The 20,037-nt window shown below is 44.9% G+C and overlaps 1 protein-coding gene across 1 annotated transcript in view; it reads left to right on the top strand.

Moving 5' to 3' along the window:
• The first annotated feature begins 2,973 nt into the window (after nt 1-2,973).
• RIMS1 (regulating synaptic membrane exocytosis 1) overlaps nt 2,974-20,037 on the top strand; it is a 354,423-nt gene continuing 337,359 nt past the window's right edge. Inside the window, exons 1-3 of the mRNA XM_050894077.1 lie at nt 2,974-3,137; nt 17,945-17,954; nt 18,174-18,207. Coding sequence (XP_050750034.1) covers nt 2,974-3,137; nt 17,945-17,954; nt 18,174-18,207 — 208 coding nt within the window. The remainder of the gene's footprint in view (nt 3,138-17,944; nt 17,955-18,173; nt 18,208-20,037) is intronic.

Below are 20,037 nucleotides of genomic sequence, written 5' to 3'. Positions count from 1 at the left end.
CTCAAAAGCCATCTGGATGCTGTCCTGGGCAACCTGCTCTAGCTGACCTTGCTTGACCATGGAGGCTGGACCAGATGATCTCCAGAGGTCCCTTCCAACCTAAATGATTCTGTGATTCTGTGCTTTTCAGTAACACAGTTTTATTCACAATATCAGCTTGATCCAAGTCCACACTCCAACTTCCATCACTTTTTTTAACCATTAGTCTGCAGGAGCTTTCAGCTTTCCCTTCTAAGTTATAAGAAACTATATATAAAATCCCCTCATACTCTTTGTATTAATTTTGTATTTCACACACAGCAGTAAGAATTCATGTGCTTGACCCAGCATACAGCAATTAACACAATAATACAGAACAGACATATACATGACTGTGTCAGTAATTAATAAGCAGAAAAGTGAATAGGATAGCTTAACCTCATCTAATATTTTCTTCATAAAATTATCTTGGAGACACTTGGGTCTTATGGTCTTAGACCTTTAATATTTTGTTTAGGTTGGGCTTAAAGCAGCGACTTTTCAACACTAGGGCCACTGCTCTAGTGAATTAGTTCTTGCAGTTACTTGAGCTACATCTTTTATGTGGCATCTGCAGGCCTAAATTATCTGAAGGAGTGCGGACTACCTATGGATACCTATAACAACATAATCATGATGTCTAGTATTACCATTCCAGTCATGTCATGTTTTAGTTGTTTCTGATACTAAACATATGGTGGTACCTCACCTTCTTCTCATCATGTATTCTTTTCAGTCTTGTTTCCTTCAGTTTTGAGGTGGCTGCCATACTTTGCGTGTTGGTAATGAATGGATAAATTCTTTAGCATCAGCCTGTAACATGAAGGCTGTCTTCCCTGCCGGTCACAGATGGCGGGAAGTGATTTTATTGATTTGTTAGTACTTAGCTAGAAGGATTACATCTAGCAGTAATAATGTGGCCAGGCCCGGGGACAAATCACCACACAAGTTAGCGGAGGGTCTGTGTCTTTAACTGAGTGTGACATTATGATATTTACCAGCCCTTCATAGTGCTTTGCTTATTAACACCACTTTAATCTCTTCTGAGCCATCTGTCGGTCATTCAAGTTTCAGTTTCCTTCACGTGCTGGAAGAGTTGAGAGACTTCACTTTCTGAGCTGAACGTGGACATATTACCACTCAAAGCTCTGGTGGTCACAGAAGTGTTTATTATTTTTTTCTTTTTAATTTGCGTTATCAAATTGTGTCCTGCAGAAAATCTCTTGGGGGGACACAAGCAGATGGCCACAGTAATTCCTCTCAAATTCAAGGGGTCACGAAGGTTCATAGCTCTCAGAATTTGCGTTAGAGGTATTAGTGTGGCTGGCTGAAAGCTGGTCCCTCTTCCTATTCCAAACCCGGCAAGTTTGGCAGCAAGCAGCGTTGAACACTGCCAGCATAGATTTTTTTTCCTTTGGTTCGTGCCCATCAGACGATCTCTCTAGAAACCAGAGCAGTTTCCATGCTGTGACCTCGGCAGAAGCGTGACTGAGAGGTCTTAAGTGTCACCATGTGTTAGTGGTAGTTCACATTTTATTTGAGAGTGGAGTTTTCTCTATATTTCAGCTTTGCATTTCTAAGCAGCCTGAACGATTTCATTCACTGACAGGCATGCGTTTGAGCAAGGGACCCTTCAGAGCTATAGGCATGAGTTCCTGTCCAGTGGACTACATGCAGATGATCTCCTGTAGAGAAGGGCTGTTGTGTTCGTTACCAGCTCTCCAAAGTCAAGTTGCTCAGAGCTGGTAGATCAGAAATTGATAGGGAAGCTATCTCTCTCTGGAAGTGATGTTTTGTTTCATGTGTGCTACCCCCTCAGTTGAACAGTCAGCACTGTGGCATGTTTTGTGGCTGGTTTTGGTGGGTCACAGCAGTGCAAAAAGTGGGTCTGATATAGATGAGAGTTAAGAGCCCTCGCCACCCCTATGGGAAGTGTGGGGGGACCATGGCATGGGTGCCACTTACTGGGTGTAAGAAGCATCTGAAGAAAGTGCTGAAGCATGGGACCCCAAGGAAGGGACGGTCGAGCGGTGACAGTGCTGGCTCAAGGCAAGGGGGCGGCAGCTGCAGCTGGAGCCCCAGGGGCTGGGGCCAGCACGGCTCACGCCCGAGGGAGCGGCGGCAGCACCGGGAGCTGAGGGCTTCCCCGGCGCCTCAGGCAGCCCGCAGCAAGCCCGCAGCACGGCTCCCCAGCCGCTGCCCCCTTCCCACGGGTGGCCCCTGCCTAGGGCAAGGCGGCAGCCCTGGCGGGGGCTCGGGCGACCTCCCGGCCCCGACCTGCGCTGCGGAAACCTCCAGGAGGACGTGAGGAGGACGGCGGTGCCGGGGCCAACGCCGTGACCGTGCGGCGGCGGGACGAGAGAGGGGGGCGGCGGGGAGAGGCGCGGCCGGCCCGGGCCGCCGGCATGGGCAGAGACAGGGGCAGGGGCAGGCAGCGCTGCCGCCCGTGAGGCAGCGGCGGCAAGCCTCGGACCCCGCCTCACCGGCACTGAACTCCCCCTCCCTCCTCCCAGCGCCAGGCTCGCAGCGGCGGAGCATTTCGGCGGCGGCAGCAGCGGCAGCACCCGCCCTTCCCGGCCGGCCCGCGGCGCGCACCGCCCCCCCCCCCCCCCCCCCCCCCGCACGCAGCCCGCCAGCGGCGATCGGGAGCCCTCCGCGCCACGGCACCCCCGCCCCGCACGCCCACCGCCGGGAGGATGGGCTGCGGGCGGCGGCACGGCAGCCCCCGAGCTCCCTGAAGCCGCGGAAACAAAGGGAGCAAGCAGCAGCAGCAGCAGCAGCCGGGCCGGGGTGGATGCAAGCAACCATGAAAGGCTGGGTCTCCGCCTCCTCCGCTGCTGCCAGAGAGCTGCCGGCTGCTGCTGCTCGGAGGACTACACTGTGAAGGGGGCGGAGGAGAGGCTGGCTTGGTTTGCCGTGCAAAGGTAGAAGGTGTAAGGGAGAGGCGGAAAGAAAATGTCTTCTTCGGTGGGGCCCCGCGGCCCTCGCCCGCCCACGGTGCCTCCCCCGATGCAGGAACTGCCCGACCTGAGCCACCTGACAGAGGAGGAGAGGAACATTATCATGGCAGTGATGGACCGGCAGAAAGAAGAGGAAGAGAAAGAAGAGGCCATGCTCAAGTAAGCAGACGCCAGTCATTCATTCATTCAGGCACTCATTCATGCGCCGATCGCCGGCGGGAGGGAGCGGGCGCTGCCACAGCGGGAGCCGGCCGGTGCCCAGGGCCGGCCGGCTTCGCCCTGCTCGGCGGGCCGCCCCGCAGGGACCCCTCGCCGGGGCTGGCGCTGCGGAGCCCCGGTCCCGCTCCGTTCCCGACCCATAACTTCCTCCTCCCCGGCCGTCCTCCCCAACCCCGGGCAGCTCCTCCCGAGGCAGAGCTTGCCGGGGGAGCCCGGCACGGCGGGACGGAGCGGGACGGCGGCCCTCCCCGCCCCGAGGGAGCCAGCGGCGCAGGGCAGGCGAAGGGGCTGGGCGGAAACCCCGACATGGGGGTGAGGGGCGAGGTGGGATTCCTTTGGGGTCCCCAAAACCCCGCCTCTGTCAGGAGGGGCCGCTGGGTGGGGTTTCCCTGCGTGCGGGAGCCTCCGCGGCTGCCGTGCTGCCCCCGCCTGGCTCGGCCTCCGCTACCGCCCGCCGCGGAGCTGAGGCGGCTGCCCCCAACCGCCGCCCTGCCACCCCCCCCCCCCCGCCCCGCTCCGTCCTCCCGCCGCCGTCTCCGGCCCGCCCGTCGCCTGCTCCCGGGAGGGCAGGGGCTGGGAGGCAGCTCGCTCTGAGGACAGCAGGGCGTTCGTAATTAGGAAATAAATGCAATTAGTCGCACTGCTCGTTACAGAGGGGAAGCGTGCGTGCGTGGTGGCGGGATGGAGGGAGAGTGGGTTTATCCCGCTGCCGGCGGCACGGGGAGGGGTGCGGGGAGCGCGGGGTGTGGGTAGGTGCCATGTTTGGAAACCAGGTCCCCACAGCCTCTTTTGAACCTTTTCTCTCTCGTTCCCCCCCCCCCGCCCCATCGTTGCCAAACGGCGCATGTGACCACATTTTCTAGCCTCCTCCGTCAATAGGAGGCTTCAAACGTAATGTTACCAAATTGCCTGCTGCGAGTGATGAGAATAAACAGATTGAAGCTGTGGCCTGTGGAGGAGAATCAGGCTTTCTCCTCTCCTGACTACCCGTCAGGCCTGTTTGCTCTGGGGGGGAAACGGTAAGAGAGGTGACTGGAATAGTGCAAGCCTCTGACGTTACCCAGACCCTCCCTGCCACGGGAGGTGTATCCTTACCTCACTGTCTTCTGGTTGCACACACCTGTGCTTGGAAGGGACGCTCCGAAGGTGTGACGTGATCTGGGTATTTCTTTTGGCAGCATCGGAAATACCCACTTGAGCGATGCGGGTGCCAGCTCTTCCCCGTGGCTTTCTCTGACCGATGGAGAGACCAAACCCCCGCAGGCTCCCGACTTCGGCCCCGCGCGCTGTGTGTGGTGAAGCTGGGACAGCGTTTCAGTGTATTGCTGTCTCTGTCCCTTCCCATCGATGCTTGGCTCTGGATTTTTACAGGGGCTACTAGAGGTGATTGCAACGGCGGGTACCGAGGCCCAGCTGCTAGCGTTGCGTATTGCCGAGGAGCCGGCTGGGAGTGTGGTGTTTGGATCTCAGTCCAAGACGAAGAGTTCAGTTTGCTGTTGCTGTTCATTACGCTTGGGGTGTGGCTGGTCTTGGAGGTGGGGTGGCTGAAATGAGAAATGTTTTGTGAAAATGCATTGTATTAGTCAATGTGGGGAAACATAAGGGAAGGATCCCTCCTCAGTTTCTATTTATCAGAAGAAAATTAAATAAAGGAGTAGCTCAAAGGCTCTAAACTACATTTATCCTTCTCCCATTCCTTGTCCCCCAGCACAGCTACTTCCCTATAAGTATTTAGCTTTTATTCCGTGAAGAAGATTACTGGTTCTGTGATGATGTTGTAGAGCAATACTATAAATCTTACAGTCACTGCAAGAATGAACTTTTGTTGATAGAGATGGTAATTTCTCAGCCCTATTCTTGTTAACATGGGGTAGAGGATAAATTTTCCTCCTTTTTTTTTCCCCATTTTTTTTCTTCTGCTCTTCTTTTTTATTGGCATTTCTGAATTCTGGACTGATACTTCCTTTTTTGTGAGATGATGGGAATCTTCTGCAGTTTTACTAAATGAATTTAAGACACTTTAAATACAATTTTTAGAAGAGGTCAAAAATTGTGCTTCGTGAATTCAACTTGAAATTACTTTATATTATCTTCAAAGGTTTGTGATACCCAAAGTTAAAAGTTTATTTCCATACAACAGTTCTTTCAAATCATGAGAATAACAGTCTGGGCTCTCCATTGGTCTCAGAAACTGTGATTTTAAATAGACTTTTTTCTTTAAATAAAGAGCCAGAAATTAATAGAAAATACATTGGGAAACTTACAAACCTATATACTCGCTTTAGCTATATCACTGGTTTTCAAAAATTAGGTCACAGCAAATAGTTTTCATACTGATTATGTCTTGACTCTTTTACAGAGAACCACTAGATTTTCTGAGATTGTTTGCCTTTTCTGCATGCTGAGCACTTACTTCCTTTTTGGGACAAGAGTTAGACACATCTTTCCAGAGAGTAACCCTTATAAGATTGGATTTTGAGACAAGAATTTACTTCCATAATTTTGTAGAGGTTTGTTACAAATATACAGTGGTGCTATCCAGATGACACAGCTATATTATAAAAGTCAGATATCATCACTATCCCTTCCTATTATCTTCAGTAAAAGTTTTTTTGATTATCCAAATGTCTCAGCAAAATAGGCACCAGTTTTCATTTAAAACCACCTGGCAGAGAAATGTTTCCATCTGTAACACCCACAGGCAAATCTGTAATGTCCCCTGGAAATGAAGCTGATCTGTGTTGCAAGCTAGGCTACCTTCAATCCTGGGCCGATCAGCGGCCGCATACATGCTGTCTCATGAATCATACGGGCTAAAAAGGGTGCAGCATTTCTCTCCTGTTCTGGATGTCCTGATAGTTAGCAATAAAAGTTTCTAAAACAGTGCTTGTAATTTTCCTTTCCAGCACTCCTCATGGCAGAAAACTGTAGGAAGAATTATTGGTTAAACTACTGTATTCTTCACGTGATGATCATAAAATTGTGGATCCAAGGGAATTTGAGGTGTTTCTGTGAGTAGACTATATGGATTTCAGGAGGAGTAAAAGAGATTAGGGTCATCGGTAAAGAGGCTGTGTCCCTCTCCTCTGGGTCTGTACCTCTCTGTCTTCCTGAGCCCTGTTTCTGACTCGGAGCTAAAAGCCTTCTTGTAAACCCTCTCTGCCAGTTCATGCTGACATCAGCACGTACTGCAGCGTGCCAGCCTGGGAGCAGGGCACTGTTACAGGGAGCAGGACTATGGACAACGTAATGCTTTCGCTGCTTGCACTGGAGAATGACAGAAATGCACGCTTCGGTTTGAAACCACCTGCTCATCTCTTTCCAGGAACTTGCCCTATCTGTCAGTTTGTTGGCCTGCTGAATTTCCTTCAGCAGTCTGGGGCTAACAGAGCTTGTCACACCCTTAGGATAAAGGCATGCAACTTGTAGTGGCCAGTGTAACTTTCTTTTTCTAGGTATACCTGGTCAGTGGCAGAGACCTCGTCCTCCCCTCACCCTTCCAGTATCAGATTTCAAACTGCTGTGTGTGGTGTTTGTGGAAGGGGAACATTCTGCTATCCTATGACCTGTTGAATACCTTGGAGCAACGTGTTGAGGAGTTAGGGCTTTTGTGAAGGTTCTTCCTTTTGCTGTTTTTATGAACAGGTATACCTTGGCATGAGGAACACTTTAACATTAGCCGATTGCCTTGAAATTGCCTTACATCCAGAGATGGGTTTTGCATTCCTGCTGTAATACGGGTGGTGTCACTAGGTACTCCTGAGAGCATATCCATGCTTTCGTGCAGTGAAGTGTGGTCCCAGCCTGGTGTATGGCACTGAAGACTCAAATTCACATAAGCACTTCGATGCTTGCCTGGCACTAAGTAGAAACTGAAGCACCTTGAGTGCAGTCCATGAAATCTTTCTGTAATGGTGCACCTGAGAAGCTGCCTGTTCCTGTGTGTCCAGGGCATATAGGATCAGAGCATGTGAGTGCCTTAGCTGCTGAATTGCTTGCTGTCTGTCTTACATCTAAGCCTACTTGGGAGTCACAAACTACGTAGTCATATGCTTAAGTCCTCTGAAAAACCTGATGCTAATACAGTACCTCTATAATGTGTATTGATACTCAGTGCTGAACTCGAAGTGCTGTTGTCACAGTGATGGCTGCTTTCCTAACATGTAGGGGACAGGCAGTGTTACTGCTTCCAGCTACTTTAGGTGTAATAGCCTCGTGGTTAGGAAGTGGTTACCTAAGCCCAGTACACTTATCAGCCTGAAGAGATTGTGTCCTAGACAAGTGCCATTACATTATAACTTGGTGGAAAGAGTTTGGCTCCCCATACAGAGAAGAATGGAAAGTTTATGGGCCCAGGAGCATCATTCAATGTCAAGCCCAGTAGGAAGAGCTCTCCTTGCAGAGGAGCTCTCTTGCTCTCATGCTGCATGCTTCTGGTTACCCAGGGCTGTTAACATAGCCTTTTTTGAAAGAGTTGAGAGAGGTTTAAAATACAGAGAGGTCTGGGAGTAGGAAGCAGGTCCTCCTTCCTCCCAGCTGAATGATCTCGTCTTGGGGCTTCAGAGCTTTGCCTTTTTGTTCCTCTGTGGTTGGGAGAGCTTCACCTTCCTGCATGCCCCACCTTTGACAGCAGCATGGAGAGCAGTCTGTTGAGTAGGTGGGACTTTACCATGGTAGACTCAACTCTCATCCACTCTTGTTTCCCCGTTTCACACTGACTGTGCCAGATTTTGTGGGTATCTCTGAAGACTGTATTCTCTAGCAACTCTTTTAATTGGAGCTTGGTCTTACAGACCCAAGCTTCTGCTGCTCCTGCATGAATAAATGTTTGCATAGGACAGTGGTAGAATGTGCCATGGCTGCCTCTGCAGACTAATTCACATTGGAGGCCTTTTTTCCTATTTGACATGGTAGATACTCCTGTAGCTGAAAGGGAGGACGTTTGTGTTGAGTGGCTGATGTGTCTAGCTTTGAGTCCAGATGTCACCTGTTGCCCTACAGGTGACTGATGTGACTAAAAAATTGTGAGGAAGCGTGAGAGGGAAAGTTTTCAATGAGGCTGAAGAGAGAAACACACCATAATTTGCAAAAATGGGGGAAAACCTCCCCATTTTAAAGGAAAAATAGTTTAAAAGTTTAAAGTGTACCTTCAAACACTAGATAGCCTGAGACAACTATATTGTTTGTGGGTATAAGGTGTCTTGAAGTGAAACAACCTCAGTTAATACACAGCAAATTTCAATCATAAACAAATCACAGAACTATATGTATTTATATGTATGTACTTAAGCTGAAGTTTGCTTATGTGCAATTGTGTGCCTTATCTCATTGGGTTAGTTAAGTACTAAGTGCAAACCATGGCAGCTGTGAACACATCTAGTTGAGTTCCAGTTCTGTTCTGCAGACTCTCACAGCCCAACAGGACCATACATTGGGACAGCCAAAGTACTTTTCTGCACCCCTGGTGGAACAGTGGCTTGTCAAAGGAGGAACAGCTATAAATCAACCTTAGACAAATTTTGGCCAGAAATTAGAAGAAGGTTCCTAGTTACCATGGCGGTCATTTTCTGGAGCAAATGTAAGTGGGGACAAAAGCTCTTACTACCCTTCTGATGGGGTTTAACAAGACTGTGAAAGAGATTGTTTGCCAAGGTAGTGGCAATAGTAGAAAACTTAACTCGGAGACACAGGAGGTTCTTTGTAGTTTTGTAACTCTAATTGAGTAGCTTCAGTAGAGAGGCTAGCACGTACTTGGAACCTTCCCAGATCTTGAGAGTTATTTCAAGATTTGCCGTGGGAGTGGCAGTTAATAATTAGGGAGAAGTTGATCCTAACACCCTGTTTTGACCATCTAGTGTGGTACAGAAACTTGAGTTTAGTAGAATTCAGGTCTCTAGAATCAACAGGGATATTGGAGCTGCTCACTACGGACTGCCAAATCCTGAAGTCACATGCAGTTGGTGAGAATCTCTGTTTCAGAGATTGCAAGATAACCCCTATATAATTTCCTGTGTGCACCTGGAAGCTTCCAGCCTGAACTGCTAGCTGCGTAACTCTCAAGATTACAAATTGGCCAGGAGGCATGTGCTCTTAACCAGTTTCCTGGAGGCCGTTTGTTTCCCCTCTCCATTTCTAACACTCGGACCACACCTAACATTGTCAGAAAACATTGAATACTGCTCAAAACACAGCGGCAGGTGCTACCACCTTTATTTTGTATGGTACTTATGGGCAAAATAAGGAAGTAGAATTCCAAGACCTTCTTAGCCTGAATGCTATAAATCCCCTGACGATAATTGCCCGTCCATAAACAGTAGGGAAGGGAGAAGTAGGATCGTTCTTCATCCCGTCTGTTGAAACTGGGCCACTTTGCAGAAATAAAAGCAAGAGTCAAGGGGCCATCATGAGGAAGTCTGTCTGTATCCTGTCTTTAGGATAAAGGAGCTAGAGCCTATCTTTAGTCCCACTGAGAAGACAAAGGAGGAATCGAGAGTTCTGGGAACTGGTTGTGCATTTGGCACCAAGGAATTAAAGGATAAAATAGATAAACAATACCAGGACTCCCTCTGAGTCAGACTCCCTCTTGCTTATTCTTTCCGTGGTCCCATGAATCTCACTTTCTGTGCAGTGGAGCAGGAGGAATGGAGGATGCCCTCACCTCTGCTGCTTGAAAGCCTTTATTTCTTCCTTTGTACTTAAAGGGGTTTGGAACCACCATGTTTCAGGCTCTATGATGGAGCAGGGCACAGACTGCAGGTTGGTTACTGTGTGCATGGGTGGTTTAAGCCCCTAGAATCACCCAGACAGACTGTTCGAATATTGCCTTGCACCTCTTCCTGGCACTGCCAACTCCGATTCTGACACTGGAGTGTACAAAACCATGGTGAAATGATTTTACTCCTGGAGGACTGCAGGAGTCTGGAGATTGTTTAGTCCAACCCCCTACTCAGAGGAGGGCCACCCACAGCCAGTAGCCCAAGACCGTGTGCAGATGGCTTTTGAATATCTCCAAGGGTAGAGACTCCACAAGCTCTCTGGACAACTTTTTCCAGTGTTCAGACACCCTCACAGTAAAAAGTATTTCCTGATGTTCAGATGGCACCTCCTGTGTTTCAGTTTGTGTCCGTTGCCTCTGGTCCTGTCACTGGACACCTCTGAGAAGAGTTTGGCTCTGTCTTCTTTACTCCTCCCCACTGGGGATCTATACACATTGTTGAGATCCCCCTGAGCCTTTTCTTCTCCAGGCTGAACAGTCCCCACTCTCAGCCTTTCCTCATGTGACGTGCTCCAGTCCCGTAACCGTCTTTGTGGTCCTTTGCTGCACTCGCTCCAGCATGTCCGTGTCTTTCTTGTACTGAGAAGCCCAGAACTAGACTTAGCATCCAGATGTGGCTTCACCAGTGCTGAGGCAGAGAGGAAAGATCACCTCTCTCGATCTGCTGGCAATGCTTTTCCAGTGCAGCCTAGGATGGTGTTGGCATTCTTTGCTGCCAGGCCATATTGCTGGCTCATGCTCAACTTGGTGTTGACCAGGAATCCTCAGTTGCTTCTCTGCAGAGCTACTTTCCAGCTGGTTGGCCCCCAGCATGTACTGGTGCATGGGATTATTCCTCTCCTTGTGCAGGACATGGCATGTCCCTTTGTTGAATGTTTTAAAGTTTAAGAGGGAGACCAGTATCTAATGTGTTCTAAAATCAGTCTGAATCATTCAGGGGGAGGATTGCTTGTGGTCACTGCTTCCAGCCCCTTTCTCTTTACTGTCCAAGGCCCTCACTTGGAGAGGGAGAGAGAGAACTGAACAGTGCAGAAACTATTGTTGCCTTTTGGCCAATTGAAACATCAGAAAGAATTTGACAGCATTTGAGGCTTCAAATTTTCACCACTCTGAGAGGGCAGGTGTGGCCAGAAAGGTGTCCTGATCAAAGGAGACAACTGTGGTGACCTCAGAATTGCAAGGAGGATTTAGAGAATTTCAGAGAATTGATAGTGATTTTTAAGCAGGAAGGTGGACTGAGTAGTCCAAGGAGACTACTATATACAGACAAAATGTAGTCACAACTGCACACAGTCATGCGGTAAGGCAATTATGAGACAGTCATTGACTGTTCTACTGGGTGGCCATCTCACCTCCAAGGCAGGAGCAGGAGACTGTCAGCAGACAATAGCAGATTCATAGGAATTTCCTTAAAAGTTATAGAAGAGCGGGAGGTGATAGGGGATGACAGGCAGTAATTAACATCCCTACTGTGTTCTAGACATGGACTACAGATCAGCGTATGTTGAAATTTCTTAAGGTCTGAAGTGCAAGCTTTTGTCCAGAGCTCTTTTCTGGCCCCAGTTTCAGTGGTTTTATTGAAATGCAAAGGGCATTATTTTTGTGCGTGCGTCTTCCCACATGATTCTCCCCACATGATTCTCCACTTGATACAAAAAGCCTCCAAAGCTTCATGCCCGGCTTTGTCTGACACTGCACTAATACTTTCTGACTGAGAAGCCTGTGAGTCTACAAATTCATGGGCATTATCTATGCCCTGCAGAAGGGTGGAGACAAAGACTGGGTGAAAGAACATGATCTCTGAGCAGGAACTTCTCAAAGTATGGAGTTGTTATAAACCCAGATCTTAAAAGGAATTATGCAGAAGAGACCTCTTCTCTAGAGGGGGAGGGTACTGTCCCATTGATTGTTTTTCTGGAAAATAGCAAAGGGAGAACAACATTAAGAGAGATTTGAAATTCTCAGTCTTGTCAATGCCCTTTTATTTCTGAAGACTCGTGAAGAATTTTTTGCATCCTTGGATACAGGAAAGCAACTAACAAAGACGTAGCGTGCTTCCTTCATCAGGCAGTTACTAAGCATTTTAAGGCTTGAACTTAATACCTTAAGAAAAGACTATTTAAAAATACTGCTGCCCTTGTATTCAGGCTTGTTGGGATGCAGGTGTTATTGAAGGTGGAAAATGACAAAATTGAAATTTCATTTTTGGTTGCCAATAGCCAGTTATAATTTCTAGCCAATTTTACCTTCCCATTCACTCTACCCACTGGTGCCTGCCGCATTTGTCTTCTCCCCTGGGCCTACCAGTTTTAATTAATAGATGCTGGCATGCAGTTATGTTTTGGGGGAAAAAGCTTTAGTGCCTACAGTTTGACTCCAATTCCCAGTGGTGATAAAACATATAAGAAAATCTCATGTAGTCAGTTACAAACACAGAGTGGTTTCATTCCGATTTTTGGAAATACTTGCATATAATTTACAATTACTGGAACAATTTACACCTGATCAGGGCTGTGTGATTTACCCCAGTCAGATCCATAGATTGGATCTGTAAGGATGCACGTAGGTTATCAGATAGCAGCATCTGCCAAGAGTTACAATTGTTTTATCCCTTCTTTTATACTTCACAGATATGGTAAAATATTATGCAATGTTTATGGTGTTGCTGGCATCTAGGCAGTAAATGTTAGTCAGAGTTTGGTTTTCACAACAAACAGCAGAAAAGAATACCACTATCAGTTTGCTTTAATAGTTACTTAGGTAAGACAATTTGCACATAGGATAGCATTGTAATTCTTTGTACTTATAACTGAAGTAATCATCCTCAAAATTTGGTTGCATATCAGATACTTATGGCCAGAGAGAGTTTTAAGCGAGAAAGCCATGTTCCAAATACATTTTCTGGCACTATTACAGAGGGAAGAAAAGCTAGTTGCAATTTTCAGAATAATGACACACAGAAAACCATTCATACATTTGCCACTTCAGAGGCATGAAGAGACACGGCACAATGAATAGCTGTTTCCAGACAGTTCTAGATTGAATTAGAACATCTATCTTGGCACTCATTTCTGAGTTTGTTCACATCAGGTGTGTCTTATTTTCAGTGTCAGGACTTTGTGCACTTTGCTTATGATAAGCATTGTTAATACTGTTGAAGATAGGGGAGCGTGTCTGTCTGTGTATGTTTCTTTCAGATACCTGTAATAAAGATGGGTAGTGTTTGAAATCTCCGAATCTTTTGTTCTGTCTTTCCTATATTAAGCCCTCTTGGAATCACTGAAGGTCAGTGTATGCCCTGAGAGTTTCTTTTTGATCACAGGTGAACCTAGCAGATAGAGCTACAATTTTTAGTGATGACAGTGATGGATCTAGCAAATTAACTATTTCAAATTTTGAGGATCTGGGGTGTTATCAAAGACTAATTTTCTCTGTATTTTGGGCTTTAGATAAACACCAAATTCTAGTTAGAATGGTGGTTTAAATGCCTAGCATCAAAATACAGTTATTTACTTTAAGGTCCTTAATTGAGAGTTATTTTTTTAAACTTCATTATGTGAAATTTATTAGGACATTGCTAATGAATGGAACACAGCCCAACCATGCTATTTTAGTGCAAGTACTATTATATTGCAGAGAAAAAGTCTACTATTCTTCTAGCAAGAAACAGAGCGCTCTGTTTGTTCTGAGAATTGCTAATGGAAGTCTTCACATGCTTGAATGACCTAAGCGTGAAGTGTCTTCTCAAGTGTTTCTCTTGGTTACCAATACAGCATACTCTGAATTGATCAAACAAAGAAATTATGTACCCAAAAGTATGTCTACATCTTATACTAGCAGGTCTCATAAAAGATACTACATTTTTTTACAAACCTGGTTTGGCCTATGAGCTTAGCAAGCATTACAAATTTCGTAGCCACTGCTCATGAAGATTTTGTCTACATTTTTGTAAAATATATGTTAATTCTGAAGTCTTTGAATGTACTGTGAAGGCTTCAAAATCATATCAATAAACTAGGATTTTGTAATATTTATATTGATACATCATTCTCTTTCCAGATATTTAGCAAACCTACAGTCCTATACTATATGAACAATCCAAAGATTTAACTATGGGCTACTTGCATCAGTATGTATTAATCATGTGGAAGTATTCTACGGATCAAATGATTAGTAGTAGGACTTTTGAGAGAAATGACAATGAAGCAGTTTATGTAACAAAAGGCCATTTTGGAACTGGATGACTGAATATGTTTAGTAGTGTTTTGAGCCATGATTTATTAGTATAGCTGTTTTCTTTTGATGATTCCGTTGATCTTGGAAAAAGCATCAAGACCTATGCAAAACTGGACATAGTAGCTGTCTGAACTTACTAATATCTTTTCTTTACACAAATTCTTTAGCACTTGCGTGTACTAAGAAAGCAGTTAGAGTAGTTTTTCATTTATATTCATTATTCTCTAGGTTTTTAATTAGCCTTTCATATGAATTTATTTTCAAAATAAAGTCATTGCACTTTTGCATATTTGCAGTATTAACTTTAGAATAATTTTGACATTTGACATCAGGAGACTAAATTTTGTAGTGATTAGATGAAATTGCACAGATGTAGATGAAAACATAATGTGAAAGCTTAAGCGGTAAAAGGACGTGAACAATCTATGAATATTTTAGTTACTTTAGGTGATAAGTCTCCTTGGTACTGTTATTTATTGCAAAAATTTTGACATTGCATGACAAACTTCAGCTATACAGTTTAATGTTCTGCTGGCTATGTGTTTTTAGCTATAGATGTAGAACGGGAAGGCAGCTGGTTGATGGAGTGCATGGTGCATAAGGCTAGGCAGTTGAGAAGAAAGGACAGAATTTATGAGAACTCTAGATCATCTTAGTTTAACTCTATTGATTTTGGCCCTGGATGCCACCTGCGAAGTATCAGGGTAATGGGTTTGCACTTTATGGATGAGAATTAGAAGAGATTTTGTATGTGTATGTGTGCTTGTGCCCAAGAATATGGAACCAGGCTGTATGGAAATACATACAAGTTGTTTTATGGACTTTAATTGCAACATTATGTTGCTTAGCATCACTTAAAATATGCAGAATGCATTGGTGAAATTTGATCAGGAGCTGAAAAATGGGAACAATTTTGCCTGCACTCATATCATGGGGACAGTTGAACAAGTTGCTGCCATGGGTCAGCAAAATATTGTATTGCTGTGGTCCTGTGCCTCTGCCGAATTTGATTAACTTTGGTGAATCTTTGCCTTGGAACAAGTGTCACTGGAAGCACATCTGTTAACTGGAGTAAGACTTAAGTGTTGTTGAGTCTGTTTAGATGGGATACATCCCTGTAAGTCTTGTATTTTGCAGAAAGAAGCACATTTTTCTCAAATACATTCAGTAACTGTTCAGTTGCTCGCCAAGCTTTCCGTAGAAAGTATACTTCAGAAAAGTGAAACCAAGGCATGGCTACCTACATTTCTGACCCCCCCCCCGCCATTTATCACTGTTCAGAAGTGTATCTGTATTTTTTTATATTACTTTGTGTTCTGTATACCCCTAGTTTCCTGCAGTCTTAATTACGTATTTTGTTTTCCTTTGTTTTCTGCAAAAAGCTGTTTTTCAATATACTCATAGAAGGGAACTGTATTCACTCAGAGGTGGAGATTGCAGAGTTATATAGATTGATTCTGATAGTGTATAAGTAAAAAGTGTGTAAATTCCTTTGAGATTAAATGCACAGTACATTTTTCTTATATTTCAGAGCAAAATTAGATATTGATTTTTTTAATGAGAAATCTATTCTAAGAATATAGAACCTCACATATTATGATATTTGTATTTTGTGTTTTTAGATGATTTGATGTTGATTGTAGTTTTTAAATTTAAAAGCTCTCACATTTATAAGCAAAATCTCTTCATAGTTTATTTTGCAAATTTTTTTGTAAAACTGCGTTAGCTTAAAGCAAAATGTCCTCCCTTAAAAAAGTCTTTTTCAAACAATTATAGGACTCACCATAAAATAACTTTCAGCAGGAACTGTTTGGACTGGACTGACCAGTTCAGGGAATCACCAGTGAATTTACAGGTTTGTTCACCTGTAACATCCCTTTTTCTGGTGGGGATGTTTCAAGTTCTAAGCTTGTCCCTGTCTGAACAGGTTTAAACAGTCCATGTGGAAAAGGAGCTGGGCAGTTATAGTTACATGGCAGATGAGACAGTGCGCTCTCTTTCATCCAACCTAGGTGATCTGATTCTTTCTTTCCTGGTATTTATCCTGTATGGGATCAAAAGTAAAAAAGCCGAGGTTTCCTTGAGGTTAAGTAAAAGTAATGAATTTAACAATATGAGGGAAGAATCTTGAGGAGAACAGCAGCAACAGTAGTGCTTCCTATTAGGGAAGAGGTTTGTCCTCTTATTTTTTACAGGGTTTGCAGTTTGGCAATGCTTGCAGCTCTCTCCTTGCAGAATTTATAGTCAAGTATGCTTTTTTCTGTCTGCATTTAAGTGTTTGCCATATTTCTCTGACCTTGTCAGAGTGATTCATGGTTTCTGTCACCTTCCGTTGGATTACTGCAACATATTGTACATGGGATTACCCTTGAAGACGGTCCTGTTGATCTCATACTGTGCCTTTTTATTTTTCCCTCTGCTTCCTATTGCATGTATTTCAGCTTAAAGCAGAGCTTTCCTTCCCGTATACTGGTAGAAGAATGGAGGTCAACTGAGACCACAGAAGAAAGCCTTCTTAAAGTAGAGAAGACAGGGAACTTCCACGTGCAGCTTTAGTGGAGGGGCCCTAAATTTGAGAGCTTTCTGTGAAAGCCAAAGTTTGATGAACTTTCTGCGAGGGCAGCTGGCTCGTTATGTGAAAGTTGCAGAGGTGGAAAGGAACTGATCTTCCTGGCAATTTACTTAATGGTGTAAAATACCAGATGTTAAATTTTGAAGACAGGCCCTTGCATGTCTGGCATTCATAAATAAGCCGAGAAAATCAATAAGTGACTGCGGCAACTGCCACCCTTTTGACTCCCTTGTCAGAGGCCAAGAACTGAATGAACAAGAAAATTAAAAGTGTTTTCCCTGAAGGAAAAGGAAAAGTAGTTTTTCCTCCAAGCTAAAGCTGAGGCCACTGAGAGTACGGGAGAGCTTTTTTTGCTGTGTTACCATAGTTTGTCTGAATCTAGCAGTCTGCAGTTTTTTATACTGTGAAGTAGTGCCCTTCTTATTTGATGTCAAGATGTTTGTCCTTCAGAGAGCTGAACCCAAGGGCTGTCAGTCTCCTATTTTTTATTAGTTCCCAAAATATTTTTTGTTACATTTTGTAAACCTGAAAAGTACTACTACTGTCTGTTCACTAGAAGACAGTTCAAGTTATGCCCTGTAATACTGTGGTGCTTCCCAGTTGAATTCTAAACCAATTTATGGTGCGTGTGTCTTTATCTCATAATATATTTTTCATTAAGGCTTTCAACTTTACTTACCTTCCAGATATTTAAATCATCGTGGTTACACCGATGTATATTACGTATATGTCTTACCTATTATACAGAATATATCCAGTACATCAGAGTTCAATCTGTAATATTTTAGAAACACATGCAGTTTTTTCTTTTTCCTCATTCTAGACATGGTAATCATGCTGTTGATAAAATAAAATCCTAGACAAATCAAACTGAGTTAAAGAGCCATTCTATACATATTAAATTGCATTTCTGTTTAAGGTGAGCTTCCTGCGAAACTGTAAGGAAACTGCAGCGTTGTTCAGTGCAAATGTCATTCTCAGTTCATAAAATGTTGCTAAGAGGACAAACTGCAGTCAGTGTTTAGAGATACGAAGCGCTGTCCAGTTGTGGCTGAGGGTCTGTCTGTGCTGTCCCTGGAGGTATGGTGACAGCACAGAAGCCGTGCTTGTGTCTCCCAGGAGGGGATTTCATTGTCTAAACACAGGTGTCTGCTACTATTTGAGATGTCCAGTGGTACCCCTCCTTTACTTCAGGAGGGAAGAAAGGGTGGGAAGCTGGTTGCTATTTTAAACCAGGTTTGCAGCAGTGGGCAGCAGGGAGTGGAGGGAGCTCGGGAGCAGGTGGTGGTTTCTGTAGCTGACTGGCATGGAGCTCCCTCGGGCACATCGTGGGTGAGTATTTCCTCAGCTGGAATCGGTTCCTGGACCTTCCGGGTTTCATTGCTGGACATAGAGAGCAATGGCAAAAGCTTCAGCTCAGTCGACACGTCTGATTGTGTTTTCAGACCTGTGCAACAGCCTGCCACTTTCTCCAAATCCTTCCTGTGGGATTTTTGAGATAGCTATCTTTCCTTCGGGGATCTCTCATTTCTCAAATAATATTATGGCTATTGCAGTATGTCGTGGTTTAACCCCAGCCAGCAACTAAGCACCACGCAGCCGCTCCCTCACTCCTCCCCACTCCCGGTGGGATGGGGAGGAGAATTGGAAAAAAGTAAAACTTGTGGGTTGAGATAAGAACAGTTTAATAACTAAGGTAAAATAAAATATAATACTAACAATAACAATCATATAATAATAATAGTAATGAAAAGGAATATAACAAAAAAAAAAGAGAAATAAAACCCAAGAAAAGATAAGTGATGCGCAATGCAATTGCTCACCACCCGCTGACTGATGCCCGAGCAGCGATCCGCCCCTCCTGGCCAATTCCCTCCGTTTATATACTAAGCATGACATTCCATGGTATGGAATACCCCTTTGGCTAGTTCAGGTCAGCTGCCCCGGCTATGCTCCCTCCCAGCTTCTTGCACACCTGCTTGCTGGCAGAGCATGGGAAACAGAAAAGTCCTTAACTTAGCATAAGTGCTACTTAGCAACAACTAAACCATCAGCGTGTTATCACCATTATTGTCACACTAAATCCAAAACACAGCACTGTACCAGCTACTAAGAAGAAAATTAACTCTATCTATCTCAGCTGAAACCAAGACAGTATGTTTCCCTCCACATGAGAAACAGTACCTTTTGAATGTGAATTATCATTAAACTGCCATCAATGAAAATGATATACTTTGTTTGATAAAATCCTTATTTTATTTTAACGTGTTAATCCTGAGTCTCATGCTAGCTAAGGTGTTTTAAATGTCCTCACAAGGTAACCACCGGATTAATGAGAAAAGACTACAAAATGGTCGGCATTTTGTGTTATGCTGGCAAGGCTATTCACTAGAAAAACTATGGTTGCTTAGTTGCCGTGGGAGAGGAAAAATGAGGAGAGGAGAAGATGAGAGTGTGGGCTATAGTCTTGTGAGGGACAGCAGGAAAGGGGAAAGTACGCGGCAAGTGAGTGGGAAACCGTAAGAAAGTACACGTCCCTTAAGGCACAAAAAGTTGGACTCAGAGGGCATATAGGTGGGTCTGTGGGGATCAGACAGAGGAGGAATATATGACAGGAGAGATGTGAGGGGACGGCGGAATTAGCTCGGATGGGAGCCTGGAAGTAGGCTGTGAGTGATGCAGCTGCCTCTTCGTCTAGTGCAGAACAAGCGTAAAACAGCACTTCTGCATACTGAGAATTGGGTAATGAAAAGTGATGGATCCTTTGGTAGCAGACCTGGGACTTGTGTATTTATGTGTCTGTTTCACTTTGAGTTTGAACTGGAGATGGTTAAGCACACAAATCAGAAGGAGGTGAACATTTATTTTCAGTGTGAAAATAAATAAATTAGAAGGCAAGTAGAAAATACAAAGGTTCAGAAATGATCAGTGTGAGCCAGCCTCATGACTGTGAAGAGAGGGGTCTGAGTCATTAGGTTCAGACGTTTGGGGCTTGGCAGAGCTGCTTTCCTGGATCTCGGCAGGCTTGGATGGTGCAGCGAGAGCACCTGGAAACAGGGTAGCTTGACCGAAGAAGGAACTGGACACCTCGGTGCATTTGGATTCAACGTTCCCAGAAAATCAGCATTTTGTAGTATTACCTAACTACTCTGGGGCTGCCCCTAAGCTCCTCATTAAAAGGTAGGTCCATGTAAGAGATGTGGTCTGGTTTAACAACAAGGAGGGTGGTTAGGTCTCCTCCTTGTTTGTAGCAGAGG

The sequence above is a fragment of the Gymnogyps californianus genome, chromosome 3 (assembly GCF_018139145.2).
Source record: "Gymnogyps californianus isolate 813 chromosome 3, ASM1813914v2, whole genome shotgun sequence".
Taxonomy (NCBI): Eukaryota; Metazoa; Chordata; class Aves; order Accipitriformes; family Cathartidae; genus Gymnogyps; species Gymnogyps californianus.
The sequence above is the reverse complement of the archived record's forward strand: the minus strand, read 5'-3'. Positions and strand labels throughout refer to the sequence as shown.